This window comes from Rhea pennata, chromosome 1 (assembly GCF_028389875.1).
Source record: "Rhea pennata isolate bPtePen1 chromosome 1, bPtePen1.pri, whole genome shotgun sequence".
In the NCBI taxonomy this organism is placed as follows: Eukaryota; Metazoa; Chordata; class Aves; order Rheiformes; family Rheidae; genus Rhea; species Rhea pennata.
Genome location: NC_084663.1, coordinates 195,536,701 through 195,556,412, shown reverse-complemented (window position 1 = coordinate 195,556,412; position 19,712 = coordinate 195,536,701). Strand labels below are relative to the sequence as shown.

At 43.2% G+C, this 19,712-nt stretch overlaps 1 protein-coding gene across 2 annotated transcripts in view; it reads right to left on the bottom strand.

Annotated features, from left to right (window-relative positions):
- Positions 1–19,272, bottom strand: part of SPATA13 (spermatogenesis associated 13) — a 52,453-nt gene extending 33,181 nt beyond the window's left edge. Inside the window, exons 1-3 of one of the 2 annotated variants that reach the window (XM_062567193.1) lie at positions 19,217–19,272; positions 15,192–16,988; positions 2,106–2,468 (exon numbers count right to left, since the gene is read on the bottom strand). In XM_062567193.1, coding sequence (XP_062423177.1) covers positions 2,106–2,468; positions 15,192–16,829 — 2,001 coding nt within the window. In that variant the 5' untranslated portion in view covers positions 16,830–16,988; positions 19,217–19,272. Of the gene's footprint in view, positions 1–2,105; positions 2,469–4,388; positions 4,509–15,191; positions 16,989–19,216 lie in introns of those variants that run through there. The other variant, XM_062567194.1, reaches the window with a different exon arrangement.
- Positions 19,273–19,712: the final 440 nt, after the last annotated feature.

Sequence of the window (19,712 nt, the reverse complement as noted above, 5' to 3'; positions counted from 1 at the left end):
TGATTTAACTAAAACCTCATTCTATAAATCTCCTTTCCTTAGTATTTTAGCAATATATCAGGATCCTGTCACAGAATCACAACACAAAAAATAAATTCAATATATTGCATCAAATAGAAGCAATGCCAATTACTTTAGGCAAGTAACTGATTAATTTAAACATATGTATTTATTTCTGGGCAATTAAAATTTTCTTTTAAGGCTTCAGTCCAGATTCCTTCCACAGCCTGAGAAGGACTTACTGTTTCTCAGTGGCAGACCTTGGATGGCCATCGTTGAGCATGAAACTGCTCTTGGTGGGGATGCTCCATAGTTTTATCTTTGACCAGTGTTTCAGCAATATGTTCATTTAACCCCAGCCTCATGGCAGCATCAGAATGAGTAAAGAGTCAACTTCGCTAGCTGACTTGATGCATATTCCTTGGTTAATAAACTGATGTGAGCAAGCTTTGAAAAAGACTGATTTGTTTTCAGCAGCAAATTAAGGGCTTGGATGACATTTAGTAACTTTGACAGTACAGCAAGGATTGTTTGGGTTGATTTAAAGACAATATATTGCTGGTACTCTTAATGCATATCAAAATGCAAGGGACAGCTGTCAAAGTTGGTTGACTGTTCTTGTGATCTCAGAAAGCACTTCCCTTGAAATCCATCCATTATTTCTGATTAAGATGGCCTATAATTTTTGATACCTTTATCACTCTAGGCATAAGTATTGATAAAATTAATTAAACAATATCCCAGCTACATAGGGTTTGAACTTATTGCCTCTGCCTAGGTGAAACTTTCACTGGCTTAAGTTGGAGTTTTGCTGGTATAGACTTCAGGATCCATTTTTCAAGAAAATATAATGAAAAAATGTGCAATATGACAAGAAAAAATGTTCATGTTAAAAATTACTTTCCACAGGAGACTAAAAATCCTATCATTGTGTCAGCATTTGATTTCATTCAAGGTAGTACTGTACCACAAATGATACTGCCTTGAACTTCCCAGCAGGAGGCCAAGCAGCATGAGGAAGATTAAGAGGATTCAAATTCTATTAATAACCACTGGAATCAAACAGCTTCACAATTTTTTAGGGTGTAAATACTGCTTTTTTTTTGTTATTGTTGCTTAATCAATTTATTAGGAGCCCTCCAGCTTTTCAGTGAAGTGGAGAACTTTTGCTCAATGCAGCTTTACTAAAAGCACTTGAGACTGAAGCTCTATAATTGACTACAAGACAGGTCCACCACTAGCAACAGAAAAGGAGGTTTCTCTACATACTGTACCAGCTCAGGACTGCCTCCAGGAAAGCAAAAAAAAAGAAAGAGCTATTTTTATCTTTATCTAAAGTTTTTATTTTTTTTTTTTTTGGACTCTTAGCCAAGGCAACAGAAATGGCAAGTAAGTATATGCATACCTTTCAATTACAAATTTAACCACTAATTATTTTCTTACAGGTTACCTATGTTCCATAAGGTCAGTTTAGCAGTATACGAACAGGCATATGTGAACAAGCAACAACAGTCCTGGAAGGACTCAATTTCTTTTCTATATTACCAGTTTTCTTAGACTATTTATTTATTTATTTATTTTCTTAATTTCATATTACTAATTTTCTCCAGCAACTTCCTCATTAGTTTTAAGTGTGCTTGATATGCTAATACTAAGATTTTGAATACCACAGCTAATACCATAGGCTTTGACCAGGCCTATTTTTGGAGAACTTTAAATAATCAGATTTCATATTTCTCATATTGTTTGTAGTCCTGTGTTCCTGGGGACCTACAAACAGTAAGGTGGCTACATACACAGCTGCATTATAAACATTATAAACCAATGCTAGAAATAATGAGCATTCCAAGAAAGAAATAAGGTTAATTTACAATATGAGCAAGATTACCCCAAAGTCAGTATCAGTTTTATTCCATGCCGTTTGTTTTTTCAACAACAAGACAAAGTAATTAGTGACAAGGAAAGCAGAAGTGTAAGTATGTGACATCAGCTTGACAACAGAGAAGAAAGTAAAGGAATCATCCATTCTATTTTCTAAGTTGAAGACAGAGACAAGGAAGTGAAAGGGTCCTGGTAGTTTGCAGAGAGCACATCTCTTATCTTACTTGTGTCAGCAGACCTTCAATTTCTTCTGCCGGGCTGCTTCCATAGAAATTCACCCCACCTATCACAGAGATGGGTCTTCTTTTTCGCCCTCTGTGGTAGCCTACTGTATTGCTTTGGACCACAGACCCAACAGAAGCCAATCCTGGCTGATCTTCTCCATCCGTGCAGTCTGTCTTCTGAGACTCTACAGCAACCGCATCTTCTGGTATAGAGAAACTTCTGACTGACATTTGGCCATAGTCTGAAAGAGGCCTGGGCCGAGATCTTTTTCCAGAGCCCCATCTCCTGGGGGTGACCTTTTGTGTGTCTCTCTTTTCTTCATCCTGGATTGGGGACTTCTTCCAGTGGTCATCAGAAACAACCTTTTTAAATGTGAACAAGTCAAATAAGCCACAGAATTTTCTGACGCTTAAGCATTTGTGAGTTTTTGATATGGCAGATCAACTTAACATTGCTAAAAAGAAAGTGTTACAATAAATATAACTAATGCAACTGACAATTCAGGAAGAAAGTAACTCCACAAAAGAAAGACATGCAGTTTGTATTAAGGTTAACACCTGATCGTTAGCACATCTTAGGCAAACAGCATGTCTAATAACAAGACTATCAGTCAACTACTACTTTTGTAGTAGCAACCAGCCCTATCATAAACACTGAATTCACTGTATAAGGTCCTAAAAAGACTTTTATGGTACTCATAGGCTTTGTTCGTGTGCACAAGGAGCATGCTACATGTAAACATCTTTAACAAAATTCAACCAACACGTCTTCCTTTGCTTTAACTTTACTCAGCAATGAAAATCGATAGCACTGCAGAAACGTAAGGCTGCAGTTTAATTGTTTGATGATCCTGTGCGACTCCACGCTGATGCCAAAAGGGGCAGTCCCACTCGCTCCCTCCCGTGCTCCTGGGCCAGATCTACAGATCGTGGGGCCACCGGTGAATGGGTTTAGCGAGTTGAGCCACTTTGGAAGGGGGAAACTAGTTTTCTGTCAGATCAGGAAGGTTCTAGCCATACAAAGCAGAAGTGGTGATAGAATATTATAACACAAATGCAGGGGAAAAACTAATGTCTTCAGGCAAGATTCTCGGAAAATGAGCCTGTCATTTCTATGTAACAGCAAATCTGGCCTGCAGAGGTTAATATCTATAGATGTCATAACTGTGCTAGTATGGCAAGTTTGAAAAAAAATAACCACGAGTGACATACTTGTCAGAGAGAACACCTGGAAGGATTTCAATGCACTGGGATAATCTCATTTCAAACTTTTCTAGCAAAACTCCTGCAGCTTTTATATTGAGAGAAATTATTCTTCAGAAAAGTTTACATTCATTTTTCCCTCAAATTTCCAAATTCTCAGTGTTTCCTTGACTTTTTTCTGGCTTCTCTATTAAGGGCAGAAAAGAAATAGAAAGAGGAAGACGGGTGTTTCTGGGCTGGGTGGTACCTTTATGAACGCCTAATGGCATGAGTGACAAACTCCAAGGCACTGTCGAGCAAGTGAACCCTGCTATCATTTCTCACACAAACTATGAACTTATTCTGTCTTTAAAAAACAAACAAGCAAACAGTCTGGTTCTTTATTAAGATATCTTTAGACCGCCCAAATACATTTATAATAATGTTCAAAGCCAGTATGTATTCCAAAAATAGAGGCATCATTTTCATTGTTGCTTGGTTACATTTTGTTCATCTGTTTTAGACCAGATCAAGGCATTTCAAGCACTGCATATTCAGCAATGTTACAGCCTAGAACGGGCCTTTTACAGCAAAGTCTGTAAAAGATGCCTTATCTTCTGTCACCTTCTCTGCATACCATTTGCAACCAGCCTAGTTCAACTCTGATTAGCCTTTTTTAGAAAGCCACCTCACAGCGGGCAGATTTTGCTGGGTTTTTTTTGACTGACATCTCAAGATAAATTTTACTGCATGCACCACTTTAGTAGGCAGAGTTATTAAATATTATGCATTTTAACATAATTACTGCAATTAAAGTATGAAAAGTTATCAGTCATGTACTGTTCTACATTATTTTATTTACATGACATTTATTCTAAACAAAACAATTGCATAAATCTGAACTCTACTGCATTCACTTGTCACCCAGTAATGCTTCAACTTTTCTGCAGATTTTAGCTCATTTTTAGTTTTAACAGTTAAAGCAATTCAGTAGAGCAACTGCCTAGCTGGTGCACTAACACAGCGCCACCGAGGCCAGCCTCTTAAAAACAGTTCCTCGGAGGTCAGAGCGGCAAATCACAGGTAAAATAAGGTTCTTACCTCAGAATCAGACACAGGCAAAGGATCTCCACACACACAGTGGCTGAGAATGGAGTTCACTAGAGTCATTTTCTGTTTTTGCTTTGCAAAGTCTTTTCTTTAGCAGCTACAAATGTGAACACACTCTCTGTATGACCAATCAGGCAAAGTTCATCTCATGATCTTGTACTTTTAGACTGAGGAAAGGACACGTCACGTGTCATCTCCTAATCTGCTTTTTACACCCTTATCTTGAGCAATAACATTTGCGAAGAGAGGACTGTTCTCCTTCTGCAGCACTCCACCTACAGTGGCTGATCCAAATGACAGTGAGAATCTGCTTAATTGCAATAAACAGGTCTGAAGAACTCCTATTTTAAGCTTAGCTATATAGTCTGCATTGAAGAATACTAATAAAACAGAGAACATTATCCTCTCAAAGCAAAAATCAGAGGAAACCACACTGATAACCTCACATTCCTACAAGTGACCACCTACCTTCTCAAGCAGGAGGGCCTGTTCAAATGACTGTTTACTAGTAGGAATAAATCCAGCAAACTGATAGGCTCCAATATTGCAAATAATATTGCAAATACTTAAACATAAGTATGATGCTTCACATCAGCAAAAAAAATCAGACAAACAAATAATTTGCAGGATATTTTCACTGATTATTGACTTTACTGTGGTGCACCTTCACTGACCTCAAGTGACCTCCTCTGGATTAATCCACCATAGCTGAAATGGGGTTTATATTCTACAACAACTACCAGTAACATCTACAGACACAAGCAGAGCTGTACAGGGCATTCCATGTGGGATAAGAATTGAAATGTGCACTGAGCCACGCACTAAAACCATTAATCAAATTTTCAAGGAATTTCAACATTCCTGAGAAGTAAAGGTCTAATTAAAGCTGGGTCCCCACTGGATTTTCTGAAATCCACACTTGCTAGTCTAGCCAACAGCACAGCATCACGTATGCTGAAAACTAAACAAGATTATTCATCTTGTCCTTTCAGTTGTATTTACTTAAGATTCTTATGAGACTGCAAACACAGGCAGATCTACTTAAATGCACTATATGCAGATGAATAAAGATTATCTGGACACCTAGATTCTTAAGAGGAAGTATTGGTTAAATTGTTCTATTTTCATAGCTTTCTTTTAATGACAGCAATATTTCTACAAATACAATCATTTTAAATGAAGATTTACCTAGATCCAGGCTTTCATTTGTTATTGTTCGTATGTAATAACTCACTTTTAACAGTTAGGGTGGAATTCAGCTTCAGATTCAGACATTTAAATTTCGATATCTACAATACAGGTGTCTATATTTTAGCCAGATGCTAAAGCTCTTTGTAATCAGTAGAATACCAGGGTGAGATTCTGTTGCTTCAACATAGCAACATTTCAAATAATCTAGGGAATCTAAAACATCTGTGCATATCACATATCATGTAAGTATAATGCAGGACCTACAGGGGGCCCGAGGCCTCCTGGAGCAGCATCTGGAGATGAGGGGGAACTGCCCAGGGCACCTCAAATAGCACCGAGTGTCTGTGTTCAGGGAACTGAAAATGCTGTAGCATTACTTTAGCCAGTATACACCACCAGCCAGTAACACTACCGGGACTCCCAATCAGCCGGACCCAATCTCCCCTTGTCTGGACCCAGGCTGATTTCACAAGCAAGGTACAGCAGCTTCAAGGACTTGATTATGATCCCACTCAACTTGATCTGGCACTGGTACAACCCTGTTTCATTTAATGGAGTATTACTGCTGCTGGCATTCCCTGTTACTCATTAATACCAATGTAAGCAAGATCAGCATCAGGTGTTTAATCACTGAGGTCTTAGCTTGGCTTTTATAGCCAGATGAGAGCCAAGTTCTGCAATTATGTCTTAGATTACACTGTGTATCTTATAAATTCGGCACCAAAAATTGTTTTCAAAGAAGCTTTGCCCAAGGAGAGATGGATACTTCTCTCGATCAGTGTAAGATCCCACCCATACAACACTTTAGCAAGTGCTCCTTATACACATGCAACTTAAATCAGTGGAATGGCAAAAATTTGCCAGTGCCTGAGATTGCATGGGAGGACTTTTGCTGACACAGTTATATCAAAGATGAATGATATCTCATCATACATCTGACAGTCATACTCTACAGCAGAAAAAACAATAAGCCATAAATGGCTGACCCTGCACACAGCCTGCTACCGGGCAATCTGCTGCTTGTGACGGCTGATATATTGGTGCCATCACTACGCTGGCAACTAGCAACGCCTGTGCGACCTTTTGCTAATGTAGTTATGCCAGTAAACTCCCTAATGAAAATAAAAGCACGGCTCTATGAACTTGCTCCTGCTGGTGTACGTTACCAAGGCTCCACGCTCAGCCATCCGCATTTCTACTGCTACCATTACCTATTTATCACCATCCTCCTCCCTCCCCTCCGCAGCAGCGTGCCGCTGGCGAGCGGTGCGGCAGGGCTGGCGGACACGGTGCAGGGGCTGCGCAGCTGCAGCTCGGGGATGTTTTGGAACTGCTCGCTAGAGCAACGGGCCCGCTTTCTCCTTCCCCCTTCACCCCCCTCATCTCCCCAATAAGTCGTGTTTGCTTCGTGTTCGGCAGCGGTGTATTTCCCCTCTTATGTTCTTCATCTGCTTTTGAGCTACCTGGCTGAAATGCCCCCTCATTAACTACAGCAGCCTTTTTCTAATTCAAAGAAAGGAGATAGCAACAACCTAATAATGTCCTTACATGAAATACATATTCACTTCCTAATGCAATCTTTAAAAAGGTGTTATAAATTAAGCAGATAACTCGAAAATAATCAGTAGGCTGAGAAATTTCAGCCTTAACTACTACATATTTTCAGTGAAAACTTATGATGGATAATCAATCAAGTTCTTCTGAAGATAACGAGGAAAGCAGAAATTGGAGTACTAAAAGGAAAAAAAAACAGTATTTGTGCTATTTCATGTAGATATTTCTGAGTTTGATACACAGATACATTTTTGTGTGCATTCAGGAGTCTCTGTAAAAACATAGGAACTTACTATGCTAGCAATGACAAATATATGCCAGTATTATAATTGCTGACAATTAAATAGCTGGTGTTTCTGTATAAAACAGGAATACACAAACACTAGGAAATCAGTAGGAATAACAGAAGTGATTTTTCAATTCATATGAGCTAGCAAAAATGTATAGGACTACGTGATCATGACCTAGTGGTCATAAATAATTTTATCACCTTCACTTAACGCAGTAAAAGTTCAGGCAACATGCCTCCACCCAGTTACAGGATAAAAAGTAACCTTTGCACTTTTTCATGTTGCTAAATAGCAGTGGGGGAACATGAGCTGAAGTTCATTTATCATCACCACTGGCGGAGGTCAGAAGGTTGTTATATCTTTCAAGGACATGATCAATATTTTTATTTGCACACTAGTGTGGCAGACACAGAGATTATCAGACTCTGGCCACAATACAGCCTTCCAGGGAACAAGTATTTATTGCTTTCCTTCCAAATTTCATAAAAACATCCTAAAGTGTTATCGCTTTAGCCCAGTATTTCCCTGCTGGTTCAACAAAACTGACAATTTTCAACAGTGGTAGCATCATAACAGCTGTTACCGTAGAAATGATGGTAGAAAAATGCACTGATCCTGTCAGGGTTTGCATCTTCTACCACAAGCTAACCAGAATTATTAGATCAGTACAGTTCACTTACAGGAAGAAAATTGTCATCTATTACTTTCTAGTTGAATGCAAATTACACTATATATCCCTTCCTTTCATTCCCATGCCTCCTCTACCATCAACATCTTTTTATTATCCTTTGAGAAGACACTAAACCAGCTTATTGATTATCTGTATCATATGTATTCATGTCTACCATATCAATTTATACCTATATAAACAAGCAAAACAGAATAAATGAAAATAATAAAACTACATTCAAAATCTAGCATTAATTTTATTTGATTGGGCATTAAAATCATTAGTAAGATAATCTATGCTAGTAATAAAGTAGGCCCTTATTTTAAAAATTTGCAAAACACTGCCTCAAAAGAGGACGCCTACAGGAATATTGCTACACAGTATTGGTACGAGCTCCTATCCTTGATGTAGGAAAAACTGCAATATGGTAAAATCAGTCCTCATTAGCAAAACAAGCTACTGTTGTAAACGCACATTTTTAGAGGTTGCCCTTGCTTAGAAGAAAATACATCTAATTCTGCTCTTGGGATTTGTTGACATAAAAACAATTGCAGTGATTTAACTAACAACAGACCTATAAAACATCATTTAAAAATAGCGTTATACGGATACAAGCACAAACAAAATTTGGCCCTGGATTTCTAAGGCAATTTTAATGCAGGCTGGCTTCATTTAACCTGATCCTTGAAAGCATGCTTATCATAAGCAATGAGCATAATGCTTTCTATCCAAGCAATGTGCTTTACAAAGATTAATGAGTTCACCTTCATAATATTCACATTTCACAGATAAGGAGCAGACACAAAGCAGTTAAGTAATTTAAGTCACATAGGAAGCATACAGCTGAACTGGAAATGACACACGGATCTCATGACTCTCAAACCTGTTCTTGATCCTCTTCATCCTCGCTTCTGTCATTTAACCCGCTTCCAAAAACAAGTGTAGCTAAGAAATAGTTCTGACTAGCATATGGGAGTTTGCAGGCAATAAATTTGCTCTGCAGGAACAGTCTCATCAGTCAAATGAAAATGCAATCATGCTAAAGCCAGAAAACTGTTCACATTAGTTTCCAAATGGCTGATACTTGGTGATTGCTGGACGATGCTTTCACCCTGCTTCTTCTTTACTTTGGTATCTAAATTACAACGGTAAGCATGTAGTATACAGTGAAGCAGTATTGCCTCTTCTGACTAAAGTAGTACTGCCTATTTTTAGAAGATGTATGCTCATTAATAATCCCTAAATAAATCCCTGTATCATTTTAAATCAAGATTCAGAATATCCCAAATCACGTAACTCTACTAAAAAAAGTTCATTTCCTTTTTATTTAGTAAAATAAACAAATTTCTTTTCCAGGCTGCCTGCTATCTTTAAAACATCCTTTGGGCAACCTCAAAAGCCACATGATAACTACAGGCTGAAAATGGAACTCTATGTAAAAAAAAAAAGCACACACAAAAAATGCCACACTCTTTTGGATGTCTGAGCGTGTCTCCAGTGCCGAGGTCCCCTGATTCCCCCTCTTGCCATCTGCCTAGAGCAGAGTCTCCTTCTCCCAGCCCAAGCCCAGCCACCAGCAGGTCCCAGCAGCTGTCCACATGCCTGGGGTGGAGTTGCCTTGGGCTTTTATATCTGCAAACTAGCACTTCCTACACTGTGGCATAAGGGTGAGGTGGCTGTGGTTGAGCCTGGATTAGGAAGTGTTGAGCCTGCTGTGCTCCATCTACTCCCAGCGCTCGGCCACTCTTCCAGCAAGCCACCAACACCCCGCTCAGAAGTAGTTTGGGCTCTGTAATCTGAGCAGCATGGCAGCCTCTGGATGCCAGCCGGGAAAAGCGCAGGTGGCTCAGGGAAACCGATAAAGCTGCCGGAGTTCAATTTGCACACTGCAGCCTGCTGAAGTTGAGATGGATTTTCAATACTGGCAGCTCAACACTCTGCTCTACATGTAAACTGAATTACCTTGCCAGAAGCAGCGTTCTGCTCTCCGGGGTACCACTGCTCGTGATCGCAGGGCGAGCAGCACTTGGGTATTACCGACACGTCAGCGGGAAGCTACAGCAGAATCAAATATCAAATGCTCTTTGGAAAGGCAGAGGAGCGTGAAGGTAATACGGAAAGGGAGCAGCTTTCTCAGAGCTAACTGCAATGGAGTCTTTCAGAAGACTCCCTTTTAGCATCCACAGAGCCTCTGCAGGGACAGCAGTACCACCTCTCCTACTCCCCTGGTGCTCAGGAGTGGCCAATTTCATGCAGCACTGCACATTTACTGGTCTAAAATTTAAGCTGATCTGGAATTCAGATGGCTGTCACCACTGCCTTGGGGCTTTTCTTTTCCCTAGTACAGGACAGAGCAACAAATGATTATGGGCTGTACTGAATGGGAGACGGCACTACTGGTTGGAAGAGACTTTTGCTGTGACAGGAAGGAAGAGATACGTGTCCTCTGAGCAGTCCGTTCTGCATCATTTCAGTGATCAGTTCTGTCGTCTGGGTTTGCAGCAATGCACAGTGGTTTCTGGTTTTGCTCTGGGCAAGCTCTCTTGGAAGTATTTCTTTGAGTAACTGTGAGGGGTGGAAACAGTGTATAAGTGCTCCCTGGTTTGTACAGAGTAGCTCAAGGTTGAGTGTGAGTCCAGCGTCACTCATTCCAAACTAAACATTTGTTGGCCCTCAGGGACAGCGGTGTGAGCCGATCACAGTGCTCCTCTGCTCTCTTCACACACGCCCGAGTCGCTCAGACTAACTCAAGGGGCACTGAGGGATGCTATTCCATATTACGAGCCTCCTGATAGTAACAAACCTGGTTTTAGAAGAGCTCACCCCTATTTACTTTTCCTGACCACTCTTCACAGTTCATCATATTTTCAGTTATAGATTAAACTGATTAAGCCACACTCTAAATTGCATTAAGGAAATAAACTGGGTAAATGCAAACAACTCCAAAGATTTTTTTTGCATATATAATGGGCTCCATACCCCTAAAAAGAAAGAAGTGTTCTCCTCTATTTTTCTCCTGTCACCTATTTTCATTCAAGAAAGGCAAAAAGTCAATGCGAGATCCAAAAATAGCAGTTCTGAGAGGTGAAAACCACTAAATATCAGCAAATCTGCTCATGCCCAGTCCTGCAGTGCTTGTGAGTTTGCAGTATGCACCAGGTATGTCCATTCTCAGCTCCTGGCTCGTTACGTGCATTGAATATGGTCATACCCAGCCCCTTTGCTCCTTCACTGTGAGGACACATTTTGAAGCAAGAAGTAGGGAAGATGAGTAGTGAGGACCAAGCTGAATCCTCTCCATTTTCCCATCCATACAGCTCTCCTTCCTCTTTTTCTCTGTAAATTCTCCCCCAGATTAACCCATTTGCACTCAGTGTTCAGAGCTCAGAGACCTGCTTGGCAGTGGGCAGAGCAGCAGCTGAAGCCCAGCAGTGTATGACAGCGTGCTGGGACAGCCAGATGGCTCTGGACACAGTTGAGCTTCAGCGATGGCACAACATGGGTTAACTGGGGCTACTGACTTTCAAATGTCATGAACATAAATAGGTTAGCAGACAGATCTCACAGCACTTATAACGTCTGCAAGCAAAATGTGACTCTAATTACAGCAGTTACCTCTCTAAATTACCACTATAATTTAAAATTATCATTCATTTATAGTTATGCAGATAAGGTGCTGTATATAAGTTATAAAAAGTCTGGTGTACCATGAAGCCAGATGCCAACAAGGCAACTTAAACATCATGTGCTCTACGGGCTTGTGAAAGACTAGGCAATATATCAAAAAATCTGGTTATCTTTTTTGTAACGAATTCAGAAGTGTGTGTTGTTTAGGTAGCTTTAGCAGCTGACACACACCAGGCCAAAGCGAAGGGTTTAAGTTTTCATTATTCACAGGAATATGGGGCTCTTCTTCAGAAAAGACAACGGAAAATAGCCTAAGCACAGAAATTGTACCTAATCATCTCGTAGTGCTATTGAAAATCATCTCCTAGTGCTACCACTAGTAAGTGACACTGGCACGAAGCAGCGACTGAGGAGGCACGGGCTGTGACGGCGCAGCTCTGGTGACTCGCGCCTCCAGCTCAGGAAGAGCTGAGCCTTGGATGGATCCCTGCGCCCTTTAACTAGCTCTTCTCCGGGAAGCGACCTCTGGACCTCTGGCAAGACCAACACTCGGGACGGAGGAATACCTGAAGCGGGGACAGGATCGCAAGCCCGAATGACAGTGAAAAGAAAACCTGCAACCTGTAAAAACCTATAAGAGCAATTCAGGCAAACGGCTATATGCCCTAGCGTGAATACTGCAGAATCAGCTTTACATCCTTGGGGAAATACGGGGTGGAAACACAGTTTTCACATCTGGGAATACACAGAGATTGTAACAAAGTCTCAAAGATTTCATTTGTTAACTAGTCTACTAAATAAGTGAGGGAATTAACTAGTTTTGCTTCCAACTACTGCTGCCAGTCCTTAAAGGAGAACAGCTTTGAGCCTGACTAGCACTCTGTAACCTTTGCATTAAACCAGGTCTCCCAGCCACAGAAAGTTTTTAATGGCTGTACTGGAATGTATGCTGGTTTTTACATGGAATACACATGATAACATGATACCTAAAATGTGGAAACTGTGGAGATTTGTCCATCAACATGGTGTATTTAAAGTCTTAAAATTTTCAATTTGTGTAGCTCAGCATTAGATTTCAAATGATTGTTCAGGAAGAGTGTCACAGAAACAATTTTCTGGATGTAAATAGTTCTGTAACGTGGAGGTGTAAGGTAGAGTTAAAAATGAGTCATAGTCAAACCCCAGTGACCTCATTGTACGAACATGTGGAATTCATAGAAGCGCCTGCAGGCTGAATAAACTTCAATTTAAAAAAATTCCTGGCATAGAGAGACTGAATCTTAGGTACCAAGCTACCTCCACGCTGAGAGAAGCATGCTGTAAAGGAGGAGTCAATGAGTAATTCCAGAGAAAAGGGAGAAAGCATACTAGTCTCTAGTTCACACCCACCCTGAGGGCCACAGCTTTGGGGCTGCGCGTGGGATGAGGACACCCCTGGACACCAGAGAGGGCAGGGAGCTTGCCCGCCTTGTGCAGTAAGACAGCAGTAAACATGACCCTGCACTGCTCCAGCTTCCAGTCCACACCTGCATCCACCTCCCAAAGCGATGTTGCTTTCTGGGACCTGGGCTGGATGCAGGTGCAGACCACAGACACTCGGTGGGGTGCTCGCGGCGGCAGTGCAGGAGGGCAGGCAGTGGACCCTTACTTCTGCCCTCGGCATGGAAAGACTCCCTCCCTCGGGGGCCATCTCCCTCCAGCTCCTCAAGCGCTCCACCCTTCACTGTCCTGGCTCCCGTACACAAACACAGAGCTGCCACCAGCACACAACGCACAGTACAGACAACTGAAGAGAGCGCTGCAATGTACTGACAATTCACCTAAAATATAATATAAAGAGGACGTTTAAAGCTTATACTAGGTAATAACAAAACGCAGTGTTAAACTAAAACCATGTATGCATGCACTTAAGAACTTCTAAAGGCAATACTGATTCATTGGGAGCCAAGTGGAAGAACAGGATTTCACTTGATTGTGTCATGAACGCAGATCACCACTAGATGGTAGATGAGTAGCATTAATTTCTACCAGTGAACTACTTACCCATTTTATTCACGAGAAATCCTATTGACATACTCATGTACCCTAGGGCTCTCCTGCCTTCTGGCAATGCAAAAGCATCTCCTTGCATATACTCTCAAAGTGCGAGTTTTTAGAGACCATTATGGCAACTCTGGGACTCTAGATAAGGAATAATCCCAGAGCCCCAACATTGATGCATATTTGGTTTATTTTTCAAATCTTACTGCAGCTGTAGGCATCATAGTAAATAAATTTGCTTTTCTCCAGCAGAATGACAACATTTACTAGCTCTGTAGCTGTTTATATTTAGTTCGTAAAATCTATGCCAGGCTTTAAAAAGTAAGATGGCTTCACACACATTGAGCACAGTTTGAGCAACAGTAGTAATAATACCTTTGTTTTTAATTTAAACCCAAGATATGAGCTACATTTAGTCAATGTGAGGTGGCTTAAAAGATTTGTCCATTTTATTTTGTAAATGTTTTTCATATTTAAACAGATCCAGAAGGATTTTTCTCCTGGTGTACTTTTCCCAGTGAATAGTCAACCCTTCTTCTCTAACTATGTGCAAAACCACATAACTGCGTATTGCAGGGCTGAGGTGACCATGGTCATTTAAACTAGTAGGACACGTAGGATAGCTCCTCACTGGCACTGCCAAAGCACTGCACCTGCTCCAGTGCCAACTCACATGCTTATTCCCATGGTGTTTTAGAGGCAGCACAGGTTTATTCCCTGAACTTACCTCAGAGATGCTGCAATATATCCGCCATCTACTCACAGCATGAAATTAGAAACGAGGACCAGCGAAAGGCTGGCATTTTCTCCAGCTTGTCAGTGGCAACATATTAAGCCCATCATGCAAAAAGTACTGCTGTTTGAAATACGCAGGCAAGTATCCAAATGGCTTGTACCCAGCACGGCCATCAAGGCACAGGGAAAGCATGGGTAAGAACTGAATGTTTGATTTATACCGTATCTTTCACACGATGCTGCTCTACAAATACTACCATGTTCTGCAAGGATTCTACAGAAAAAGTATTTTCTGTTGAATCAACACCACTTTAAATATCTACAGGTTTTTTTAGAAATCTTTCAGCTCAGAAGAAATATAACTAGACCCTGCTTAGACTGGTAAAATCTGTCAAGACCACATGACAAGATGGTGTAACTGCAGGGTGTAATAAACTGCCCTTGAAAACGTACATGAATAGCTTTGCTGCCAAAACCGTCTTTGATATTAATGCATAAGGGAAAATAATTTGACGTTAGCTTCCAAAGAGAATATATTAAAAGAAATAATTGCTGTCAGCATATTTTAGCAATAACAAGCTGCAATATCCATCAGTATTCAGGTTGGCTTGCATTGTTTTACATTAATAAAGGCAAAACCTGATACATATACATACAACTTCTAAAGGAGTTTGCTTTCTTTCTTACCTCTTCCTTCTTTTCTTCAGTACCAGAGGCTAAATTGAGGCTCAGCTGAGAGTGACTGCTTATGCCACTGTCTTCATTTCCATCGTCATAGTACACAGTCTGCACAGAGTCCTGGAAGCAAACAGGATTCCTCCCCAGCTTCAGCCCAGGTACCTCCATTCTCTCCTCGCTTTCCACTGAGCTCAGGGATAACGTGCTGTGATGGTTTGGGCACTGGAAATTCATATTGCACTTGACCTTCTCTGCACTGGGACTTTGAGGTTTCGGAGCAGTTGGCCTGACAGGAACATGAGGATTTTCAGCTTCATATGTAAACTGGCGAGTAGTTTTTGGTTCATCCGAGTTTGTATAAAACACTTCGTTAGGAAATGGGCCAATGTCATTTGGAGTAGGTGATAAGCTAACAGAATCTAGGATACCTGATGATGTCCTGATGCTTTTGTCTTCAGCACTAGCTACATTCATTTCAGACTCTTTATCCAGAGGAACTGTGGGGCTTTGCAGTGAAGGTGTTCCAGGCATGGTGGAATCCGGGCTAGATGCTGGGGAGGTGCACCTCTTTCTGTCATGATCTGTGCTACTGGAAACCCTGCGCGAATAGTCATCGTGCAGTCTGCTGTTTGGCCTTGTTCTCTGGGATTGGTCACTGGGAGAAGTAGCTGTGCTTTTAGGGCCATCCTTCTTCCATGCCACATCTGTAACATTACTTACAAGTTTCAAAACTCGGTCAAAATCCTTTGCCCTGATAGGGCTCTTCCAACGTTTGGACCTCCTCTCAGGGTTTCCACTGGTTTTGTCCAAGTCAGCAGAAGTAGCACTTACTGTCCTTTGTGGCATTTGTTTTTCATTTGCAACCTTGAGGTCAGTGAGGTTTGAGGTGGACTTTCGTTTGAATGAGCTTTTTTTCAGGAAGTTTAAATTATCTGAACTTTTGCTTCTTCGATAGATGATCTTGTTGTTTTCAGAATCTTTCACTAAAATTTCACAGATCTTTGGCTCTGAGATGACAGGAGATGTTGGCCTAGTACAGTTGTGATTACTCTGAGCTTTATCAGTGTCTAGCAAATTTATGCGTCCAACACCATAAGCCCGCCTGATGCTGCGTGAGCGATGAGTGTTCCTCAGAAAAGAATCATCACCTTCCTCAGCATCGGAGCAATCAGAAGCTAAAACATCCACTGCATTCTGGAAGTCATGTAAAGGTCCTGAATAGGAATACCTGTTAGTCTGAACCCTCACCACTGCCCCATTTGAACCATGCTTTCCTACACTATTCTCGTTTAAGATATCTGAACATTCCCTAGTTTGAATTCCTTGGAGAACTGAAGATCTTAACTTCTTGAAAGAGCCCATTTTTCTGATGGAAGACAAAGCATTCCACGTAGAAGAGTTGCCCATCAAAATCAGAGAACGAGGCCTCTCAGAGCTGGAATTAGCCCGTTTCCTAGGGGTTGAGAAAAAGCGCATGATTTTTGAAGGGCTAAGTTTATCATCCTGTATCTCCTCTTCATGACTATTGCTGGTGTTGTATCCCCCATTGCAGCTGACTGAAGTGGTCAGATTTTGGGGCTCTTTATTATCCATAACTATACAAGTAACGGTGGTGCCATTTCCGCAGCCATTCTGAAATGTTGTCATACTCTCAATGCTGTATGCATGGAGATGGAGGCTGTGATAGCTCAAATCTACATTGCTCTCTTCGTCAGTGGACCTTGGCGCCTGCCCTTCATTTGCTGCACCTTGTTTTGTCTTGCTTTCACATTGACTGGGTGAACTGAGCTCCTCAGACCACGCTGCCTGCATCAAGAAAACAAAGACAGCCATCAGAGAAATTTCCTTGAAAGGCCCCAATTCAGAGAAGCTTAAATCTCCCTGACAGAAATAAATATATACGTGAAATCAAGGAATTCTTTTTAGCTGAACAAAGGCATGTTATGATGCTGAGGAGGGGACATCAATAACTCTCTCAAAGTCTAATGGCATTCATCAGCGATTTTAGAAATCAGTGTAAATTCAATATGCACTTGTTTTTCTAATGCCTAATAAGATACTATATTCAGTACTGTTATTGCCACATCTACATAAGAATACTAAATAAAATCTAGACACATTATTTCAGAGACAAAAAGAACGGCAGGAACCAGCAGCCAAGGCTTCCTCAAACTCCGAGATCCAAGACGCAGGATGAGAACGGGTTTATGTCCAGCAAACTGAGCACGTCCACCAAGTGCTACCTGATCCTCAAAGGGCAGGCAAGTAGCAGTAAAAGGATACATGCCTATTCTTTTCCCCACAACTTGCTGCTGCTGAAAGGCTACCTGCATGACCTCAACTCTCTTCCTTGGCCTCTCGCAGATAAACCTAGGAGTTAAATCAAAGGCACAACAATGTATTTTTCCCTAACCAAAGAAAACAAGGTACAAAAGCATGAAATGCTAGAAGATGGCCCACTGCGTGGCACGAAACCTGCATTTGGGAGAGTGACACCGAGCCTCCGAGCCTGGGACGTGCTGTAGAAGCGAATCCCCGAGAGTTTTGTGCAAAGCTGCGTTAGGGCCAGGCCGGCCCGGGCCGCCCCGCGGCCGGCAGCAGCCGTCACGCTGCCGGGCCCGGCCGCAGCAGCGCACGGCTCGCCCCGGGCACTCCGACCGTCGGCCCGCGCCCGCCCCGTCGTGGCGGGGTCCGTGGCGGCTTCAGCAACCCGCTGCTCCCACCGGGGTTGGGATCCCCCCCCTCCCAAAAAAAAAAAAAAAAAAAAAAAAAAAAAAAAAAAAAAAAGCAGAGAGAGAAAACGCGGCGCCGCGCTCGAGGGCGGCCGCTTCTTTGTCTCCCCTGGTCCGGGCGGCGCCGGGGGGAGCAGGGCGGCCCCGACGGGCCGGACCGAGCCCCGGGCCGGCAGGGGGGCGGCCCCCCCCTCCTCCCGCGCCGGGACCCGCCGCCACGCCGAGAGCGCGCGGGGGATGCCCGAGCCCCGCGGAGCTTGCAGTCACCACAAGGACACGGGCTGGGAGGCGGTTCAAATGCTAAGCAAACGCCAAATGCGAAAGGCATTGAACTCCCAGGAGTTTTGAAGACTCTTACCCGTCTGGGGTAAGGCTAGTGCCGCCTTCTGAATTCACTTCAAAATGAGGGGGGTTTTGGAGCTTCTTTCCCTTCTGGCGATAAAAGGATTCAGTGAGGCGCCTGAAATCTCTCCCTTATCTTTTTTTTTTTTTTTTTAATCCCCCTCATTCAAGTTGTCACAGCTTGAGCCTGCCCCGTTGCAATGGGGCGAGCTGCCCCCCTGCGAGAACTGGCCCCAGCCGAGCCCCTCCGCAGGCTTCGCGGGGGCTGGCGCCCCGAGCCTCTCCCTTTCCCTCATTTCCTGGGCAACTCCGCACCGCTGCCGCTGCACCGGCTGCAGATTCCCAGGCGGAAAAGAAAAGGAGGGAGGGACGGGAGGGCGGAGGGGGAACGGCAGAGGCGGCAGAAAAAGTTCGATAGAGAGAAAGCAGCGTTTTGAGAAACCGCATCGGCGCACGCGGAAAGGATGGGGAAACACGAAGGACAGCAGAGAGGAGCAGAGGAGAAAGAAAAAAAAAGAAAGAAAAGGAAAGAAAGAGAAAGAAAAAGAAAAAAAAGAAAGGAAAGAAGAGAAAAGAAAGAAGAAAGGAAAAGAAAAGAGAAAAGGAAGGGAAAAGAAAAAAGAAAAGAAAGGAAGGGAAAAGAAAGGAAGGGAAAAGAAAGGAAGGGAAAAGAAAAGAAAAGAAAGGAAGGGAAAAGAAAAGAAAAGAAAGGAAGGGAAAAGAAAAGAAAAGAAAAGAAAGGAAGGGAAAAGAAAAGAAAAGAAAAGAAAAGAAAAGAAAAGAAAAGAAAAGAAAAGAAAAGAAAAGAAAAGAAAAGAAAAGAAAAGAAAAGAAAAGAAAAGAAAAGAAAAGAAAAGAAAAAAGAGAAGAGAAAAGGAAAAGCGGAGCGGAGCTGTGCAGCCCGCTCTCCGCACCCGGGGGACGGCTGCGAGGGGGCGCCCCGCGGAGCAGCGCCCTTACCTGGGGGGAGCCGGGGGGCCGAGCCGCCGGGGCCCGTGCCGGTGCCGGTGCCCGCCGCCGCCCGCTCCCGCATCGCTATGGCAGCAGCCGCCGCCGCCGCCGCGGCGCAGCGGGGCGCAGGAGGGCGGGGAAGCCCTGCGCGTACGGCGGCCGCGGCCCGCGGGGCCCCCGCCCGGCGGGGCGGAGCGGGGCGGCCCCGCGGCTCCGCGCTGCGTGCGCTGCGCTGCGCTGCGCTGCGCGGCGGCTCCTCGGGGCCGGCCGCCGCTCCGCGGGGAGGCGCGGCCACGCCGCGGTGGTTGCGCTTGGCGCCCGCCCGGTCCCACCCTTTCCCTCGGCGCCCCGCTCCGTTTGCCTCCCCGGGTGCCTTGCTCTGCTCAGCTGCTCCTGCTGCCGTGCGTGAGGCCCTGGGTTACACAGCAGCAGCATCCTTGCTGGCATGGCGCGTCCTAGTAAACCCAAAATACTGGAAAAAAGCCTCGGATTCTTCCTCATTGCT